Here is an 18,917-nt window from a genome sequence, read left to right on the forward strand (position 1 = left end):
TTTTTTGTATTTTTTAGTAGAGATAGGGTTTCACCGTGTTAGCCAGGATGGTCTTGATCTCCTGACCTCGTGATCTGCCCATCTCGGCCTCCCAAAGTGCTGGGATTACAGGCTTGAGCCACCGTGCCCGGCCGGTTTCCTTTTTTTTTTAGAGGCACAGTTTCGCTCTTCCCAAGCTGGAGTGCAATGGCATGATCATAGCTCGTGGGATCAAGCCATCCTCTTGCCTCACTCAGCCTCTTAATGTAACTGGGACTGTAGGTGCATGCCACCTCACCCAGCTAATTATTTTAGTTTTTTATAGAGGCAGGGTCTCACTCTGTTGGCCAGGCTGGTCTCAAACTGCTGGGCTCAAGCAGTCCTCCTACCCGTGCCTTCCAAAGTGCTAGAACCCTCCATGTCCAGCAAACTGCATGGTTTTTTTAATCTTTGTATTCCCCAGTGCCTTGTGTATATTTGCTAAAGTAGTGTTGTTTTGCTGTGAACCTAAAACTTGTAAAATGGTGTCTTTTTTTTTTGAGATGGAGTCTTGCTCTGTTGCCCAGGCTGGAGTCCAGTAGCCTGATCTTGGCTCACTGCAGCCTCCGCCTCCCATGTTCAAGTAATTCTCCTGCCTTAGCCCTCCAAGTAGCTGGGATTACAGACATGTGCCACCACGCCTGGCTAATTCTTGTATTTTGAGTAGAGACAGGGTTTCGCCATGTTGGCCAGGCTGGCCTTGAACTCATGACCTCAGGTGATCTGCCTGCCCTGGCCTCCCATAGTGCTGGGATTACAGGTGTGAGCCACCACACCCGGCCAAAAGTTAAGTCTTAAAAGAGGTTAGGTGCAGTGGTGCATGCCTGTGGTCCCAGCTACCTGAGAGGCTGAGGTTAGGAGGATTGAGCACAGGAGGTGGAGGCTAGTGAGCTACGATTGTGCCACTGCACTCCAGCCTTGGTGACAGAGTGAGAAATGTTTGGAAAAGAAAGAAAGAAATGTTTGAATTGACTTGAATTAAATCTCTGGGTAAGTTTTTGTGTTTTCTTAATAACTAATTACATTTATTTAGCTTGAAGGAGGAGTTTCCTGCCTGGTATGAGAAGCTTGTTCTGGAAATGGTTCACCATAACACAGCCTCTTTAGAGAAGTTGGTAGATACTGCTTGGTTGGAGATCATGACCAAATATGCTGTGGGAGAAGAGTGTGACTTCGAGGTGAGTGCCTGTTCGTTTCTGATTGGACTTACCGTCAGAATTAGAGCTGTCGGCCTAGGTTACAGAACACATTTCTACGTGTGTAAAACTGTTATGTGTAGTATTATATTTAATATCAAGTATTGATACTTGATGTTAATGCTTGTGTGTTTTTTTGTTTTTGTTTTTTTGAGATGGAGTCTCGCTCTGTCTCCAAGGCTAGAATGCAGTGCGCAGTCTTGGCTCACTGCAACCTCATTCTCCCGTGTTCAAGTGATTCTCCCACCTCAGCCTTCTGAGTAGCTGGGACTACAGCTGTGCACCACCACGCCCGTCTAATTTTTTTATGTTTTTGGTAGAGACAGGGTTTCACCATGTTGGCCAGGCTGGTCTTGAACTCCTGACTTCAGATGATCCGTCCACTTTGGCCTCCTATCAAGTATTATAAGGAATAAATGGGCCGGGCGCGGTGGCTCAAGCCTGTAATCCCAGCACTTTGGGAGGCCGAGACGGGCGGATCACGAGGTCAGGAGATCGAGACCATCCTGGCTAACATGGTGAAACCCCGTCTCTACTAAAAATACAAAAAACTAGCCGGGTGAGGTGGCGGGCGCCTGTAGTCCCAGCTACTCGGGAGGCTGAGGCAGGAGAATGGCATAAACCTGGGAGACAGAGCTTGCAGTGAGCCGAGATCCGGCCACTGTACTCCAGCCTGGGTGACAGAGTGAGACTCCGTCTCAAAAAAAAAAAAAAAGGAATAAATGTTATTTTTATTTGTTTGTTTAGAGACAGGGTTTCGTTCTGTCACACAGTCTAGAGTGCAGTGGTGCAGTCATAGCTCACTGTATATAGCCTTGGACTCCTTGGCTTACGCCGTCCGCCCACCTTAGCCTTCTGAGTAGCTGGGACTGCAGGCATGTGCCATCATTCTTGGCCTTGAACCAAATTTTAGAACCACATTCATCACCAAGAATGTTTTAGTATTGTAATAATTGCAACACTTTGTTGTATTAGTCTGTCCTTGCTTTGTCTTTTTCATCCTTTTTTGATAATTCTGTTATTTTGCCTTTTTGGTTTTGAGTTTTCTTTTTTTTATTTTTCGGAGATAGAGTCTTACTGGACTTGCTGGAATAGTGCAGTTTCGCAATCTTGGCTTATTGCAGCCTCCACCTCCCAGGCTCAAGCGATAGTCTCATGTCACCCTCCACATAACCAGGACCACAGGTGTGTGCCACCATGCCCGACTAATTTTTTGTATATTTTGTAGAGACGGGATTTCACCATGATGCTCCGACTGGACTCTAACTCCTAATCTATCCTCTTGCCTTGGCCTCCCAAAGTGCTGGGATTTAGGCTTGAGCCACTGTGCCCGGCCCGTGCAGTGGCCATGCTAGTCTTCTCCATATTATTCCAGTTTCATTATATGTGCTGGCAAAGTGAGCTCATAATTCTTACTATATTTAAAAGATTTTAAGATTTTTTTTTTTTCTGAGATGGAGTTTTGTTCTTGTTGCCCAGGCTGGAGCGCAATGGTGTGGTCGTGGCTCATTGCAACGTTCGCCTCCCTGGTTCAAGTGATTCTCCTGCCTCAGCCTCCCGAGTAGCTGGGATTACAGGTGCCTGCCACCATGCCCTGCTATTCATTTTTAGTAGAGATGGCGTCTCTCCATGTTGGTCAGGCTGGTCTTGAACTCCCAACCTCAGGCTTCGGCCTCCCAGAGTTGGGATTATAGGCGTGAGCCACCGTACCCGGCCTCAGACGTGTAATCCAAGTCCTCGCTGTAATGAGAGTTGGAGTTTTTCTACCTAATTTTTTTTTTTTTTTTTTTTTTTGAGACGGAGTCTTGCTCTGTTGCCCAGGCTGGAGTGCAGTGGCACGATCTCGGCCCATTGCAAGCTCCGCCTCCCAGGTTCATGCCATTCTCCTGCCTCAGCCTCCCGAGTAGCTGGGACTACAGGTGCCCACCACCACACCTGGCTAATTTTTTTGTATTTTTAGTAGAGATGGGGTTTCACTGTGTTAGCCAGGATGGTCTCCATCACCAGACCTTGTGAACCGCCTGTCTCGGCCTCCCAAAGTGCTGGGATTACAGGCGTGAGCCACCACGCCCGGCCTTAAATTTATTTTTTAATTATCCAGCCAAAATAACTAAAGGTTAATTATTACAAAAGTGATACCTAACACTAAAGCAGTCGCTGTGTATATTTTAAGAGCTGAAAGTAAGATTCAGGAGAAACAACTAAACAGTTGTTAAATATCTATCTGTATGTACTTGACACTGGGCTAATTGCTTTACATAATGTCTTGCAGAATTTGCACAGAAATCTTGAGGTGGTAGGCAGCCTTATACATTTAAATGGCATGTTGAGGTTGATATGTATCAGTTATGAGTACACTCAGCCGTTATGTAGTGATGTAGTGAAATTGTAATAGTGGCCCGTAGTTCTCAGACTTTGGTGTAATACTTAGCTATTGAAAATGCGTCCTTGGCTGGGCATGGTGGCTCAGGCCTGTAGTCCTAACACTTTGGGAGACCAAAGTGGGCAGATCACCTGAGGTCAGGAGTTTGAGACCAGCCTGGCCAGCATGGCGATACCCTCTCTCTCCAAAAAAATACGAAAATTAGCCGGGTGTGGTAGTGCATGCCTATAATCCCAGCTACTCGGGAGGCTGAGGTGGGAGAACTGCTTGAACTGTTCTTCGGCCCATTCCTTGAGGGTTCAGAAGGTCTAGGATAGACCTAACATTTTTCAATTCTAACAATCTGCAGGGTGGTAGTGATGCTGTCACATGAGGTATAACACTTTTAGTGGTACTGGCTTAAACAAGGAGTACGTGATTATCTCACGTAGTAAGTCTTAGATAGTTCCAAGTTTGGCACAGAGGCTGAATACTATTATCAAGGACCTAGACTTTCTCTGTCTTTTGTTCTGTTCTTAGTGTGTTGAGTTCTGGTCCTTAGCTTTGTTGTTCCTTGGTTGTGATAAAATGTGACTGTGTTCAGAGTGAGGGAATACTTATCAAAGCAGTCTAAGAAAATCTTCCCAGAAGTGTATCTGGAGAAGTCTTTCTTGAAGCATAAAATAGAAAACTCCACCCTTTATCTTTACATGTTATTGGCTAGACCTTGGCTTATATAACCACCCAGAGCTGCAGCGGGGGCTGAGAGAGTATCTTCCTTTGTATGTAAGTCTCAAAAGACACAGGCTGGCAAGAGAGAAGAGGGAGGGAATAGCTTGGTAGCTAGCTCAGCAGCAGTTTGTGCTACAATAGCCAGTACATGATGGGGCCAAGATTCACACCTGTCTGTCTGGTTTCAAAGTTCTTGTTGTTTGTTTGCTTCAGTAATTTACTCCTCTGACTCCTTTCTGTCTCCTAGCTAGTTCTTTTTTATTTGTCATGTCTGGCAGTACTAGTGGGGTTTTTGTTTATTTGTTTGTTTTTTATTGAGACAGGGTCTTGCTCTGTCTTCCAGGCTGGAGTGCAGTGGTGTGGTCGTAGCTCACTGCAGCCTCAGCCTCCTGGGCTCAAGCAATCCTCCCACCTCAGCCTCCTGAGTAGCTGGAACTGTAGGCACTCACAACCATGCCTAGCTAAGGCCTTTTTTTTTTTTTTTTTGAGATGGAGTCTAGCTGTCTCCCAGGCTGGAGTACAGTGGCACGATCTCGGCTCACTGCAAGTTCCGCCTCCCGGGTTCACGCCATTCTCCTGCCTCAGCCTCCCAAGTAACTAGGACTACCGGTGCCCGCCACCGCACCCGGCTAATTTTTTGTATTTTTAGTAGAGACAGGGTTTCACCGTGTTAGCCAGCAGGATGGTCTCGATCTCCTGACCTCGTGATCCGCCTGCCTCTGCCTCCCAAAGTGCTGGGATTACAGGCCTGAGCCACCGCACCCGGTCAGTTTTTTATTTTTTATAGAGAATCAGGGCCTCGCCATGTTGGCCAGGCTGGTCTCAGACTCCTCCTGGGCTCACGTGATCCTCCTACCTTGGCCTCGCAAAATACTGAGATTACAGGCATGAATCACTGTGGCTGACCATTAGTGGGTTCTAATCACATACTTTATATCAGTCAGTGTCCCAGCAGGAAACAGATGGTATACTCAAATGTAATTGAATTGAGCTTAATAAAGGGGCTGTTGACAGCACACAGCAGTCTGGTCAGGGTTAAGGAAAACTTAACAAGGAAGAGTTAAGTACTTCATACCTATCAGCGGTTGGGGGAAACTTTATCATTTCTAAACCCCAAGGAAGCAGAGGGAGGGAGTGGGTACAGGAACTAGAAAAGAATAGCTGCTGTTGTTGAAGAGTACTTTGGTAGTGAGAGAAAACTGTAACTGTAACCAACCTCTTAGGGAGGCGTTTGGGAATAAACACCCCAACGATGCTTTACTTCCATCTCCTGGTTTTCTGCTAATGCTCCCTATGAACTGAACTCACCAGAATCTAGCGGGCAATGTGAGTTTTGGCGGAGGCTATAAAGGTCAGCCTATTTAAGCATAGAGCTAGGTAGAGAAGGATGGAAATGGATTTGACGTGGCAAAACAAAAATATTTTGTACACATCTGCAAGGTGAAAGAAGAAATGTTTGAGGGAAGATGGGCTGAACCCAGTGGCTCCTGCCTGTAATCCCAGTACTTTGGGAGACTGAGGGAGGAGGATGGCTTGAAGCTAGGAGTTTGAGACCAGTCTGGGCAACATAGGGAGACCCCGTTTCTACGAAAAATAAAAACTGACTCTGTGTGGTAGTGCATGTCTGTAGTCCCAGCTACTTAGAAGACTGAGGCAGGAGGATTGCTTGAACTCAGGAGTTCAAGGCTACAGTGAGCTATGATTACACCACTGTACTGCAGCCTGGGCAACATAGCAAGACCCTGTCTCAAAAAAAAAAAGTTTGAGGAAAGGGAAGAGATACTAAGGAGCTATGTGTGTCCGTAAACATGAAAATATGTTTAAACTCATCAATAATGCAGGAAATCTAATCGAAACCATAGTGAGATAATGTATATACATCAGATTAATAAAAAAAACCTCACTGCCAAGTTTTGACAGGAATGTGGAATTGCTTATAGTGTAGCACATCTATTTTGATAAGCACTTGGCATTACTGAATACAATTGGATATTATATATTATACCCTTTGACTAAGGATTTTTTCTTGAGTATTTACCCTCAATTTTGCCGCAGGAGATTTGTGTAAGTATTTTAATAGAATTGTTCATAGCATTCCAATGAGGAGATAACCCAAATAGCCATCAGTAGTTGATAAACAAATTGTTAAGCCGCGGAATACTCTAGCAGAAAAAATGTGAACTTGAAAGAAGTCACAGAAGAATACAATGTGATTACATTTATAGAAGTCTCAAAGCAGGCAGAACTAACTAACTCAGAATGTTGGTTACCACTGTCAGCAGGGGAGGAGAGGAGAGGGTCGTTTCCACCTGAGCGTAGGCTTCCTGGGAGATTCCGAGGTACTGTTAATATCCTTTTCTTTTTTGAGACAGGGTTTGGCTCTGTCACCTAGGCTGGAGTGCAGAGGTGCAACCTTGGCTCACTGCAACCTCCACTTCGCAGGCTCAAGCCATCCTCCCACCTCAATCTCCCAAGTAGCTGGGACTCTAGCTACAGTGCCTGGCTAATTGTAATTTTTTTTTCCCCCTCATCCTACAGTCCAAAGGCACTGGCTAATTTTTGTATTTTTTGTAGAGACAGAGTTTCGCCAACTTGCCAAGACTGGTCTTGAACTCATGAGCTCAAGCGATCCTCCTGCTTTGGCCTCCCAAAGTGTTGGGATTACAGGTGTGAGCCACTGGGCCTGGCCATTATTAATGCTAAGTACTTTAACCTGTATGGTGGGTACACAGGTGTTCATTATTTATAAAAACGTTTTGCACTCTTAAGTGTGATAAAAAGAAGTAGATATGATGAACATTGGAAGGGTGCCACAAACATTGTCTCAAGCGCCATATAGAGGTATTTATTGATGACCTGCTATGTAGAGAGCATATTTTGGGTGCTGGAAAAACAGTGGTGACCAAAATCAACAGTTGTTTTGGGGTGTTTAGCATTGGTGATGAGGCCAGGTGTGGTGATTCACGCCTGTAATCCAAGCACTTTGGGAGGCTGAGGCAGGCAGATCACGAGGTCAGGAGTTCGAGACCAGCCTGGCCAACATAGTGAAACGCCGTCTCTACTGAACATACAAAAATTAGCCAGACATGGTGGCACGTGCCTGTAGTCCCAGCTACTTGGGAGGCTGAGGCAGGAGAATCGCTTGAACCGAGGAGGTGGAGGTTGTAGTAAGCCAAGATCGCACCACTGCACTCCAGCCTGGGCGACAGAGCGAGACTACGTCTCAAAAAAAAAAAAAAATGGTGATGAGACTTATGAAAGAAAAGCACAGGGTATTTATTGAAGTTTATAATCAGGGTATCAGAATTGGTGTTGTCCTTTTCCTCTGAGGAGGCAATATTTAAAGTGAAACCTATAGTTTGAGTAGGATATATCCATGGGAGAAGGGGGCATTGAGTATTTCAGGGAGAGAGAACAGGGTGTGTGAAGGCCCTTAGGCAAAAGGGAACTTGATGGTCAGGAACGGGGTTTCTCAATGTTGGCATTACAGACTTTAGAACAGATGATTCTAGTGGGTGCTGTCCTGTGCATTGTAGGGTATTTAGCACCATACCTGACTTCTACCCTCTAGATGCCAGTAGCACCCTCTGAGTTGTGAAAATCAGACATTGCCATATGTCTTGGGGAAAAGAAAAGAGGGATGACAGAATTACCCCTGTATTGTACTGGGAAAACCATTGTACTGGAAGAACAGAGAAAAATCAATGTGGCTAGACTATGTAAGGAGGGAGGATGGTGGCAATGGTAGTATCAGGTAGCCAAGGGCTAGATCTTGTATAGGTCCTCAAAGGTTAGGTCATGGTTTGAACTCGGTTGTTTTTGGTTTTTGATTTATCATAAGGCTTACTTTGCAAAACTGGTTTGAACTCTGTTTTTTTTGTTTTGTTTTTGAGGCAGAGTTTTGCTCTTGTTGCCCAGGCTGGAGTGCAGTGGTGTGATAGCTCACTGCAACCTCCGCCTCCTGGGTTCAAGTGATTCTCCTACCTCAGCCTCCTGAATAGCTGGGATTACAGGCGCCTGCCACCGTGCCTGGCTAATTTTTGTATTTTTAGTAGAGACAGAGTTTCACCATGTTGGCCAGACTGGTCTCAAACTCCTGACTTCAGGTGACCCACCCACCTCGGCCTCCCAAAGTGCTAGGATTACAGGCATGAGCCACTGTGCCCGGCCTGGTTTGAACTCTTAATGAGCTTTGGAAAAACTTTGTATTTTTTGTTTTTATTTTTATTTTGTGAGATAAGGTCTCACTGTGTTGCCCAAGCTTGAGTGTGGTGCACAGTCATAACTGACTTCATCTTCGACGTCCCAGGCTCAAGTGACCCTCTTACCTCAGCCTCCCTAGTAGCTGGGATCACTGGCATGCACCACCTCGCCTGGAAAAATTTTTTGTATTTTTTGTAGAGACGAGGTTTCACCATGTTACCCAGGCTGGTCTTGAACTCCTGGGCTCAAGCAGTCCACCCACCTTGGCCTCCCAAAGTGCTGGGACTACAGCCGTGAGCCACCATGCCTGGCCAGTGTTTCTGTTTACTTAACAGTATTTTTCGAAGAGCAGTTTTTAGTTTTGTTGAGGCTGAATAGAAAAGCAAATAAACCTTAAATATGTCTATAATTATATTAAACATAAGTAGTCTAAACATTTCAGTTAAAAGGTGGACATTGACGAGGTATGGTGTGTGCCTGTAGTCCCAGTTACTTAGGAGGCTGAGGTGAGAGAATTGCTTGAGCCCAGAAGTTCAAGGACAGACTCGGCAACATAACAAAAATCTCGTTTCTTTAAAACAATAACAAAACAGTAGAAATTCTCATTTTGGGCAGAAAAAGCAACACCAAATGGTACTGCTTTGTGTATATAAGAGAGATACACATAGAATAAAAGTGAAAGAATGGAAAAATACATACCATGTTAACATAAGTCAAAAGAAATCTGAAGGGACTATGTAAGTATCAGAGGATAGATTTCAGATTAAAGAGTGTAACCAGGGATAAAGAACTAGCAAGTCTTTTTTTTTTTTTTTTTTTTTTTTTTGAGACGGAGTCTCACTCTGTCGCCCAGGCTGGAGTGCAGTGGCCGGATCTCAGCTCACTGCAAGCTCTGCCTCCCAGGTTCACGCCATTCTCCTGCCTCAGCCTCCCGAGTAGCTGGGACTACAGGCGGCCGCCACCTCGCCCGGCTAGTTTTTTGTATTTTTAGTAGAGACGGGGTTTCACCGTGTTAGCCAGGATGGTCTCGATCTCCTGACCTCGTGATCCGCCCGTCTCGGCCTCCCAAAGTGCTGGGATTACAGGCTTGAGCCACCGCGCCCGGCCAGCAAGTCATTTTTTAATGAAAAAAGGAGTCATTTTGTCAAGAGGACGTAGCAGAGGTTCGCGCCCCCCAAGATAGGGGTCTCACCCTGTCACCCAGGCAGGAGTGTAGTGGCACTGTCATAGCTTACTGCAGCCCAAAAAAACTGGGCTCAAGCTATCTTCCTGCCTCAGTCTCCTCAGTAGTTAAGACTATGGGCACATGCCATCATGCTTGGCTAATTTTATTTTATTTTGTAAAGATGGGATCTCCCTGTGTTGCCCAGGCTAGCCTCAAATTCCTGGGCCTGGCCGGGCATGGTGGCTCATGCCTGTAATCCTGGCCCTACACAATTGATTTTTGACAGAGGTGGAAAGGTAATTAAGTGGAGAAAGGTGGTACTTCAACAAATGGTTCTGGAACAATTGGATATCCATATATAGTTTTTTTTTTTTTTTTTTTGTAGTGTAGGCCAGGCACGGTGTCTCACGCCTGTAATCCCAGTCCTTTGGGAGGCTGAGACGGGCAGATCACTTGAGGTCAGGAGTTCGAGATCAGCCTGGCCAACATGGCAAAACCGTGTCTACAAAAAATACAAAAATTAGCCTGGCATGGTGGTGCGTGCCTGTAGCCCCACCTACTCGGGAGACTGAGGCAGGAGAATGGCTTGAACCCAGGAAGCGGAGGTTGCAGTGAGCTGAGATCGCACCACTGCACTTCACCCTGGGCGACAGAGAGAGACTGTGTCTCAAAAATAAATAGAAAATAAATACATAAAATGTAAATTATTGAACTGTATTCACATATTTTAGGCTGGTACAGTGATTGCCCTTTGGCCTTGTATATTGGCATAGTACATGAATCATGAACCTAGATTGTGATCATTTCATTGTTTTAGGGTATCATATTTCAACCTGGAAGTCTCAGAAGTAAAGTTGGAAACAGTTCATTGTACTTGGGTACTTTACTGTTTCAATCACTTTTTGTTAGTTGAGGAGCATGTATATTGGATGATATATTCTAAATATCTTCAGGTTTCTGATTCTTATTTATTATCTCTGATTTTCTCTACTGTCTCCTTTATAGGTTGGGAAGGAGAAAATGCTCAAGGTGAAGATTGTGAAGATTCATCCTTTGGAGAAAGTGGATGAAGAGGCCACTGAGAAGAAATCGGATGGTGCTTGTGATTCTCCATCAAGTGACAAAGAGAATTCCAGTCAGATTGCTCAGGACCATCAGAAGAAGGAGACAGCTGTGAAAGAGGATGAAGGAAGGAGAGAAAGTATTAGTATGTTTGATACTAGCTTTCCTTAGTGCTTTATGAGATCCTGTTTATTTTATTTTATTTTAATTTTATTTTATTTTAATTTAATTTAATTTAATTTTATTTTATTTTTAGACAGAATCTTGCTTTGTTGCCCAGGCTGGAGTGCAGTGGCACGATCTTGGCTCACTGCGAGCTCCGCCTCCCGGGTTCACGCCATTCTCCTGCCTCAGCCTCCAAGTAGCTGGGACTACAGGCGCGCACCACCATGCCCGGCTAATTTTTTGTATTTTTAGTAGAGACGCGGTTTCACCATGTTAGCCAGGATGGTCTCGATCTCCTGACCTCGTGATCCACCCACCTTGGCCTCCCAAAGTGCTGGGATTACAGGCGTGAGCCACCGCACCCGGCGTTTATTTTATTATGAACATACCTTTTAGGGTTCTCTTTTTTTTTTTTTTTTTTGAGACTGAATCTGGCTCTGTCGCCTGCGGTGGCCGGATCTCAGCTCACTGCAAGCTCCGCCTTCCGGGTTCACGCCATTCTCCTGCCTCAGCCTCCCGAGTAGCTGGGACCACAGGCGCCCGCCACTTCGCCCGGCTAGTTTTTTTGTATTTTTTAGTAGAGACGGGGTTTCACCGTGTTAGCCAGGATGGTCTCGATCTCCTGACCTCGTGATCCGCCCGTCTCGGCCTCCCAAAGTGCTGGGATTACAGGCTTGAGCCACCGCGCCTGGCCACCTTTTAGGGTTCTCTAGCAACTAAATGTGTGATTTTTTTATGTAGACATGATTTTGTTCATTTATGATTCATAGAACAACTAAAATGTCCACAACATGAATCAAGACTTGAATCTCCCTAAACAATTAAGACCATTTGGAAATCGTTTCCTCTAGTTGCTTAGAAATCTGTGTGCAGGGCCGGGTGCTGTGGCTCATGCGTGTAATCCCAGCACTGGGAGGCTGAGGAGGGCAAATCATCTAAGGTCAGGAGTTCGAGACCAGCCTGGTCAACATGGTGAAACCCCGTCTCTACTAAAAATACAAAAATTGGCGGGTTGTGCTGGCGCACGCCTGTAATCCCAGCTACTCGGGAAGCTGAGGCAGGAGAACCTCTTGAACCGAGGAGGCAGAGTTTGCAGGGAGCTGAGATCGCACCATTGCACTCTAGCCTGGACCATAAGAGCAGGGCCACAAGGGCAAAACTCCATCTCAAAAAAAAAAGAAGAAAGAAAGTTGTGTGCACATTGGTAGCTACCCAAGATGGCAAAGAAAGTTTACTTTCCTTTTGTCTTAAAGTGGAAATGGGTACTTTTAAAGTGGAAATGGGTACTTTCCTTTTGTCTTAAAGTGGAAATGGGAAATGTGTTGGGGGGTGATCAAGGTAGGAAGAGCAAATTCTAATACTTTTTGCTCTTTACATCATAAGCCAATGTGATGGTTTTAGGTACAGCTCACACTTGAACAACGTTTGAGTTTGAACTGCACAGGTCCACGTATAAATGGAATTTTTCTTTTTCTTTTCTTTTTTTTAATGGCACTTGTCCATCTCTCAATATTTTTTCAATGAATGTATTGGAAAATTTTTTGGAGGCTTGTAACAGTTTGAAGAAACTCAGAGACGAACTGAGTACCCTAGAGATATTGAAAAAAAGAACAAAAAGTTAGGTATGTCATAAATGCATAAAATACATGTAGATACTAGTCTGTTTTATCATTTACTACCATAAAATATATACAGAAGTCTATTACAAAAAGTTAAAATTTATCAAAACTTACACAAACAGACCATACATGGCACTTTTCTCAGTCAAGAGAAATGTGAAGATTCAGTATTAAATAATAATGAAATAAAATGAACTGTAGTACATATTATACTACTGTAATCATTTCCTAGTGACCTGTTGCAGTTGCAGTGACCTCAGTCATCTTATGTGATGCTAGTTCATCTCTCTAGTAAATTGGTAATTGTCCTACTGTCCTTTTTTGGCTTTTCATAGATAAGGTCTTGCTCTGTTACCCAGGCTGGAGTGCAGTGGCATGATTATGGCTCACTGCAGCCTCGACATTCCTGGCTCAAGCGATCCTCCCGCCTCATCTTCCCAAGTAGCTGGGACTGTAGGCATGCACCACCCCACCCAGCTAATTTTTGTAGGGTTTTTGTTGTTGTTGTTGTTTTGTAGAGATCAGTTCTCAGTATATTGCTCAGGCTGGTCTTGAACTCATGAGCTCAAGCGATCCTCCTGCTTTGACCTCTTTTTTTTTGAGACAGGGTCTTACTGTGTTGCCCCCAGGCTGGAGTGGAGTGTTGCGATCACAGCTTACTGCAGCCTGGACCTCCTTGCGGCCTTGGCCTCATGCTATTACAGGCATGACCCACTGTGCCTGTCTGTATACACAGATTTTTGCCTGCAAGAGAAGGAGAGGTCAGAGCCCTAATCCCTGTGCTGTTCAAGGGTCAATTGCACTTTCTTCTCTCCATAATCTGTAATTTAAGTCCCTCTCACATGGGAGCAGGTAAAATCCTGAAACTGTGATATCCTAGGGACCTGGAGACTCTGATAATAATGTTTTTAAAGTTGAAGAATTGAGATTTGGCTCACTGGGAAGACCATTCAGCCTCTGAGGCCTTCATTAATAAAGAATTTGACTGGACTTGGTTATTGTTGCCTCCAAAAATGTAGGTGCACCAAGTGTTTGGTGTGTGTTGGTCTCCCTCCCCATGAGTGTTAGAGAATCAAATAATATTAGCTCACTGTTTAACTGGTACAAACTTTGCATTAGAATGTGGTGATGTCTGTCTCCCATTCTGTTTTGTGTCTCTAGATGTTTTGGATCTGTGCAGATGGTTTTCTTTTTTTTTTTTTTTTTTTTTTTGAGACGGAGTCTCGCTCTGTCGCCCAGGCTGGAGTGCAGTGGCGCGATCTCGACTTACTGCAAGCTCCACCTCCCGGGTTCACGCCATTCTCCTGCCTCAGCCTCCTGAATAGCTGGGACTATAGGCGCCTGCCACCGTGCCAGGCTAATTTCTTTCTGTATTTTTAGTAGAGATGGGGTTTCACTGTGTTAGGATGGTCTCAATCTCCTGACCTTGTGATCCGCCCGCCTTGGCCTCCCGAAGTGCTGTGATTACAGGTGTGAGCCACCGTGCCTGGCCACACAGTTTGAATTCTTAGCTATTTGTAGCCTGGTGATTTTCAAGCTTGGGTCAGACTTTTAATTGTTGACTTGATCTTTACTTGCCTGTCCTATATGCAATTTATTTATTTACTTATTTTTGAGATGGAGTCTCGCAGGCTGGAGTGCAGTGGTACAATTTTGGCTGACTGCAACCTTTGCCTCACGGGTTCAAGCGATTCTCCTGCTTCAGCCTCCCCAGTAGCTGGGACTGTGGGAGCACGCTACCACACCCAGCTAATTTTGTATTTTTAATAGAGATGGGGTTTCACCATGTTGGTCAGGCTGGTCTTGAACTCTGGACCTCGGGTGATCCGCCCACCCTGGCCTCCCAAAGTGCTGGAATTACAGGCCTGAGCCACCACGCTTGACCCCTCCTTTATGCAGTTTAGATTCAACATGTGTAAAGCTGAATTGACCTCACTCTTCTTGTATCCCAAGGCAGGTAAACAAGAACTGTTCTCTCCTCATTCTTTTACTTGGCTCACCATCCATCCACCTAGTCTTTAAGGCAAAAAACTTAAGATACCTTTAACATTCTCACGTCTAGTTGGTCACGAACTAGATGCATCTTAACTCTCCTTTTGTATTACAGTTACATAAATTCAGATGTTTACTTTTGAGATAGGGTCTTGCTCTGTCGCCCAGGCTAGGGTGCAGTGGTGTGGTCATAGCTCATTGCAGCCTCAACTCCCAGGCTCAAGTGATCCTCCTGTCTTAGCCTCCTGAGTAGCTGAGACCACACGTGTGTATCACCACACCTGGCTAATTTGTTTGTTTGTTTAGAGACAGGATCTCACTATGTGACTAAGGCTTGATTTAAACTCCTGGGCTGAAGCAGTCTTCCCACCTCAGCTTCCCAGAGTTCTGGGATTACCGGTGTGAGCCTCCATGCCCAGCCTAATTCAGACGTTTAGCATTGTATTTTCTGATTTCCTTATCTTCAGTTTCAACTTTCTATTTTATATTCGTTGTCTTTTTTTTTTTTGAGACAGAGTCTCGCTCTGTTGCCCAGGCTGGAGTGCAGTGGCGTCATCTCGGAGCACTGCAACCTCCACCTCCTGGGTTCAAGCAATTCTCCTGCCTCAGCCTCCCGAGTAGCTGGGATTACAGGCGTGTGCCACCATGCTCAGCTGATTTTTTTTCTATTTTTTGTAGAGACGGGGTTTCACCATGCTGGCCAGGCTGGTCTTGAACTGTTGACCTCAAGTGATCCTCCTGCCTCGGCCCCTTAAGTGCTGGGATTACAGGCACAAGCCACTGTGATGGGCCCCATTTTATGTTGATCTTTCCAGAATGCACCGTAGTTAGTTATAGCCACAGACTGTCATTGGTTCTTTAGTGCTAGGAAGACAAATTCTAATCTCTTTAAATGGTATACAAGGCCCTTTCTAATTATGGCCCTGGCTTACCTTTTTAAATTTTGTTGACTCTAGTATATATCATATTTAGCCACACCTCATTGCTTGCAGTCTCTGAAGAGGTCATATGCTTTTTTAGTCGTATTCTTTTTTTTTTTTTTTTTTTTTTTTTTTTTAAAGACAGGGTCTCACTCTGTCTCCTAGCCTGGAGTGCAGTTGCAAGATAGGGCTCACTGCAACCCTGACCTCCCAGGCTCAAGCCATCCTACCCCAGCCGCCCAAGTAGCTGTGATTACAGGCATGTGCCACCACACCTGGCTAATTTTTTATATTTTTTGTAGAGACAGGGTTTCACCATGTTGCCCAGGCTGGTCTCGAACTCCGGAACTCAGGGGATCCGCCTACCTTGGCCTCCCAAAGTGCTGGGATTACAGGTGTGAACTACCACAGCTGTCCCAAGTCATATTCTTACTCATCTTTCTACCTACCTTCCAGAATAAGTTAGTATTCCTTCTCTGTATTCTCATAGTGTTTTTCTTTTTTGTTTTTTGAGATGGAGTTTTCGCTCTTGTTACCCAGGCTGGAGTGCAGTGGCGTGATCTCGGCTCTCTGCAACTTCTGCCTCCCAGGTTCAAGCGATTCTCCTGCCTCAGCCTCCTCGGTAGCTGGGATTATAGGGATGTGCCCCCAAGCCTGGCTAATTTTGTATTTTTGGTAGAGATGGGGGTTTCTCCATGTTGATCAGGCTGGTCTTGAACTCCCAACCTCAGGTGATCCACCTGCCTCAGCCTCCCAAAGTGCTGAGTTTACAGATGTGAGCCACTGTGTCCAGCCTCTCATAGTGTTTTTCTTTACCAACTTCTATTATGCTGTTTACCACATTGTAGTTTTTTACTTGGTGACTTTCCTTATAGACTTTAGCTCCTTGAAGTTAAGACATCATGATTCATTTTTGTGCTACGTCACCCAGTGCGTAGTGAAGAGCAGACATTCAGTTAAGACTTGCTAATGAGTGAATGAAAAGGATTAAAATGATTATGTTTTTCACAATTTTCTATGATTTGACTAGATGACAGAGCACGTAGATCGCCACGAAAACTTCCTACTTCATTAAAAAAAGGAGAAAGGAAATGGGCTCCTCCAAAATTTCTGCCTCACAAATATGATGTGAAACTACAAAATGAAGATAAGGTTAGTTGACACTTTACATTAAACTTTTTACATGTGATTGATGTTCTTTAAGAAAATATCATAGGGTTGCTTTTGTTGGAGAATATGTACTAAAGAAAAATGCAAATGAATATCTTTGTACAGCAAATTCTGAGTGGTTTTCTAGTTACAGTAATTAATGACTTCAAGTTAATGTAAATTATATTTTCTTTCCTAGAAGATAGCATGCTTTTCCTCTTTTTTATATGGGAATTACTAGGGTATAAGTAATTCACATTTGAGCTTGAAACTCAGTTTGAAAATTAAGAATCTGTTCCCAGCAGTTGCGGACTTTCCAAGGAAATCATTCCTCCCAGTTAAAAGTAGAGCAGTCGTTTGTTAATATAATTAAATTCAGACGTTGAGTCAATTCTGCTCAGTGCTTTTACAAGGAACCTTATAAAACTACAAGCTAATAACCTGCAATAGTAAGTACTCTCAACTTAACTTAGTATTATATTTATTCCAAGATGTTCAGTTTTTATTTTATTTTTTTTAACTTGTCCAGAGTCAGGATATAAGGTAAAATCAATTGGCAAGGGTTTTTTTCATAGTGGTATATAAAATAATGGGTTTGGGCTGGGCGCTGTGTTACTTTTCAGGTACTCCTACACCACTTGTATGTGTAGAATTTTATAAATAGAAAGAGGTGGATTAGCAGACTGGGTGTGGAAGGCAGTGCACATTTGTCTTCAGATGTAACCATTTTACAGAAGAAACAGCTAAGACCTGAGAAGTTTAGTAACTGTCAAAGTTCTTGATTCAGTAAATGAGATTGGGAAGGATTATAACCCAAATCTTTTGCTGCTTTATTTACATTGTTTTGTTCCTGCCTCAGAATGTTGACAAGTCCAATTCCATTCTGACTGTTGGTTTTATGGTTTGTGATCAGAAGCCTTGGCCAGGTTGTTAGGAATTTTGTTTTTTTCTTTTTTTAGAGTCAGAGTTTTGTTCTCATTGCCCAGGCTGGAGTGCAATGGCACGATCTTGGCTTACTGCATCCTCTGCCTCCTGGGTTCAAGTGATTCTCCAGCCTCAGCCTCCCAAGTAGCTAGGATTACAGGAATGCATCACCACACCTGACTCATTTTGTATTTTTTGTAGAGACAGGGTTTTACCATGTTGGCCAGGCTGATCTCGAACTCCCGACCTCAGGTGGTCTGCCCCTCTTGGCCTCCCAAAGGGCTGGGATTACAAGCGTGAACCACCACTCCTGGCCTAGGTGTTTTTTTTTTGTTTTGTTTTGTTTTTTTGTCTCTTTTGAGATGGAGTCTTGTTCTGTCGCTCAGGCTGGCGTACAATGGCGCCGTCTCGACTCACTACAGCGTCTGCCTCTTGGGTTCAAGCGATTCTCCTGCCTCAGCCTCACGAGTATCTGGGATTACAGGCGCACGCCACCATCCATGCCTAATTTTTGTATTTTTAGTAGAGACGGATTTTCACCATGTTAGCCAGGCTGGTCTTGAGCTCCTAACCTTGTGATCCGCCTGCCTTGGCCTCCCAAAGTGCTGGGATTACAGGCATGAGCCACTGTGCCCATCCAGGATTTTTTTTTATTTTTGAATATTGGATATTGTTAAATACAATTTTTCACAGACTTTCTTCTCATTCAGCAAGGTAGCTGATTAAAACATGCTTAGTTTTAACCACTTCCCTAAGTATCACTTGTATTCTTATTGATGAGCCCTATTGATATAGATGATATTTTGTTCACAAAGAGTAAGTTGGTTTTAGGAAGAAAGAAAATGCGAATAAGAAAGAGATGATATCTGATGTCATGCTCAGAGATAATTGGTGAATACAGATTTAGTAAATGGTAGTTAGCTCCTAAGTGACTTTTTAAAAAAAAAAATTTGTTTTCCTTCCTTCTCTGTTTCGTGCTATTAAGTGACTTTTAAAAGTAGAACTATTCTGTCTGTATTATTTTATAACTTAATTTGTTCATTTATTGTGTGCTAAGCATCTGTAATGTCATTAAACTTTCTTCCAAAGCAATGTTCTCAGATTTTAATGTATGTGATAGTCACCAGGAGAGCTGATTACACATGTTGATTCGTAACCTTTACTGCCAGAGAGTCATAAGATTCATTAAGTATGTGGTGAGGGCCAAGCATCTGCATTTTAATAGCACCCTAGATGATTCTGATGAATTTTTCTGGGTTGAGAAACTTTTTTCTTAGGACTGGAGTGTCCATTATATGTACATATTTTCATTTAACAAATCCCTTATTGATGTACCTTTAGGTAATAACCCTCAACCCCTTCCTCACCTTTTTGCTATTACAAGCATTTGATGATGACTTTGTCCATTTA

The 18,917-nt window shown here is 44.0% G+C and overlaps 1 protein-coding gene across 2 annotated transcripts in view; it reads left to right on the forward strand.

The window, feature by feature from the left end:
- The window catches only part of BAZ1B (bromodomain adjacent to zinc finger domain 1B), an 83,496-nt gene that overhangs the window by 13,200 nt on the left and 51,379 nt on the right, over nt 1-18,917 (forward strand). For both annotated transcript variants that reach the window (XM_025378532.1, XM_025378533.1), the window contains exons 3-5: nt 1,052-1,196; nt 10,682-10,883; nt 16,465-16,586. In XM_025378532.1, the coding sequence (XP_025234317.1) occupies nt 1,052-1,196; nt 10,682-10,883; nt 16,465-16,586 (469 nt within the window). The remainder of the gene's footprint in view (nt 1-1,051; nt 1,197-10,681; nt 10,884-16,464; nt 16,587-18,917) is intronic.

The sequence above is a fragment of the Theropithecus gelada genome, chromosome 3 (genome assembly GCF_003255815.1).
Source record: "Theropithecus gelada isolate Dixy chromosome 3, Tgel_1.0, whole genome shotgun sequence".
Classification (NCBI taxonomy): domain Eukaryota; kingdom Metazoa; phylum Chordata; class Mammalia; order Primates; family Cercopithecidae; genus Theropithecus; species Theropithecus gelada.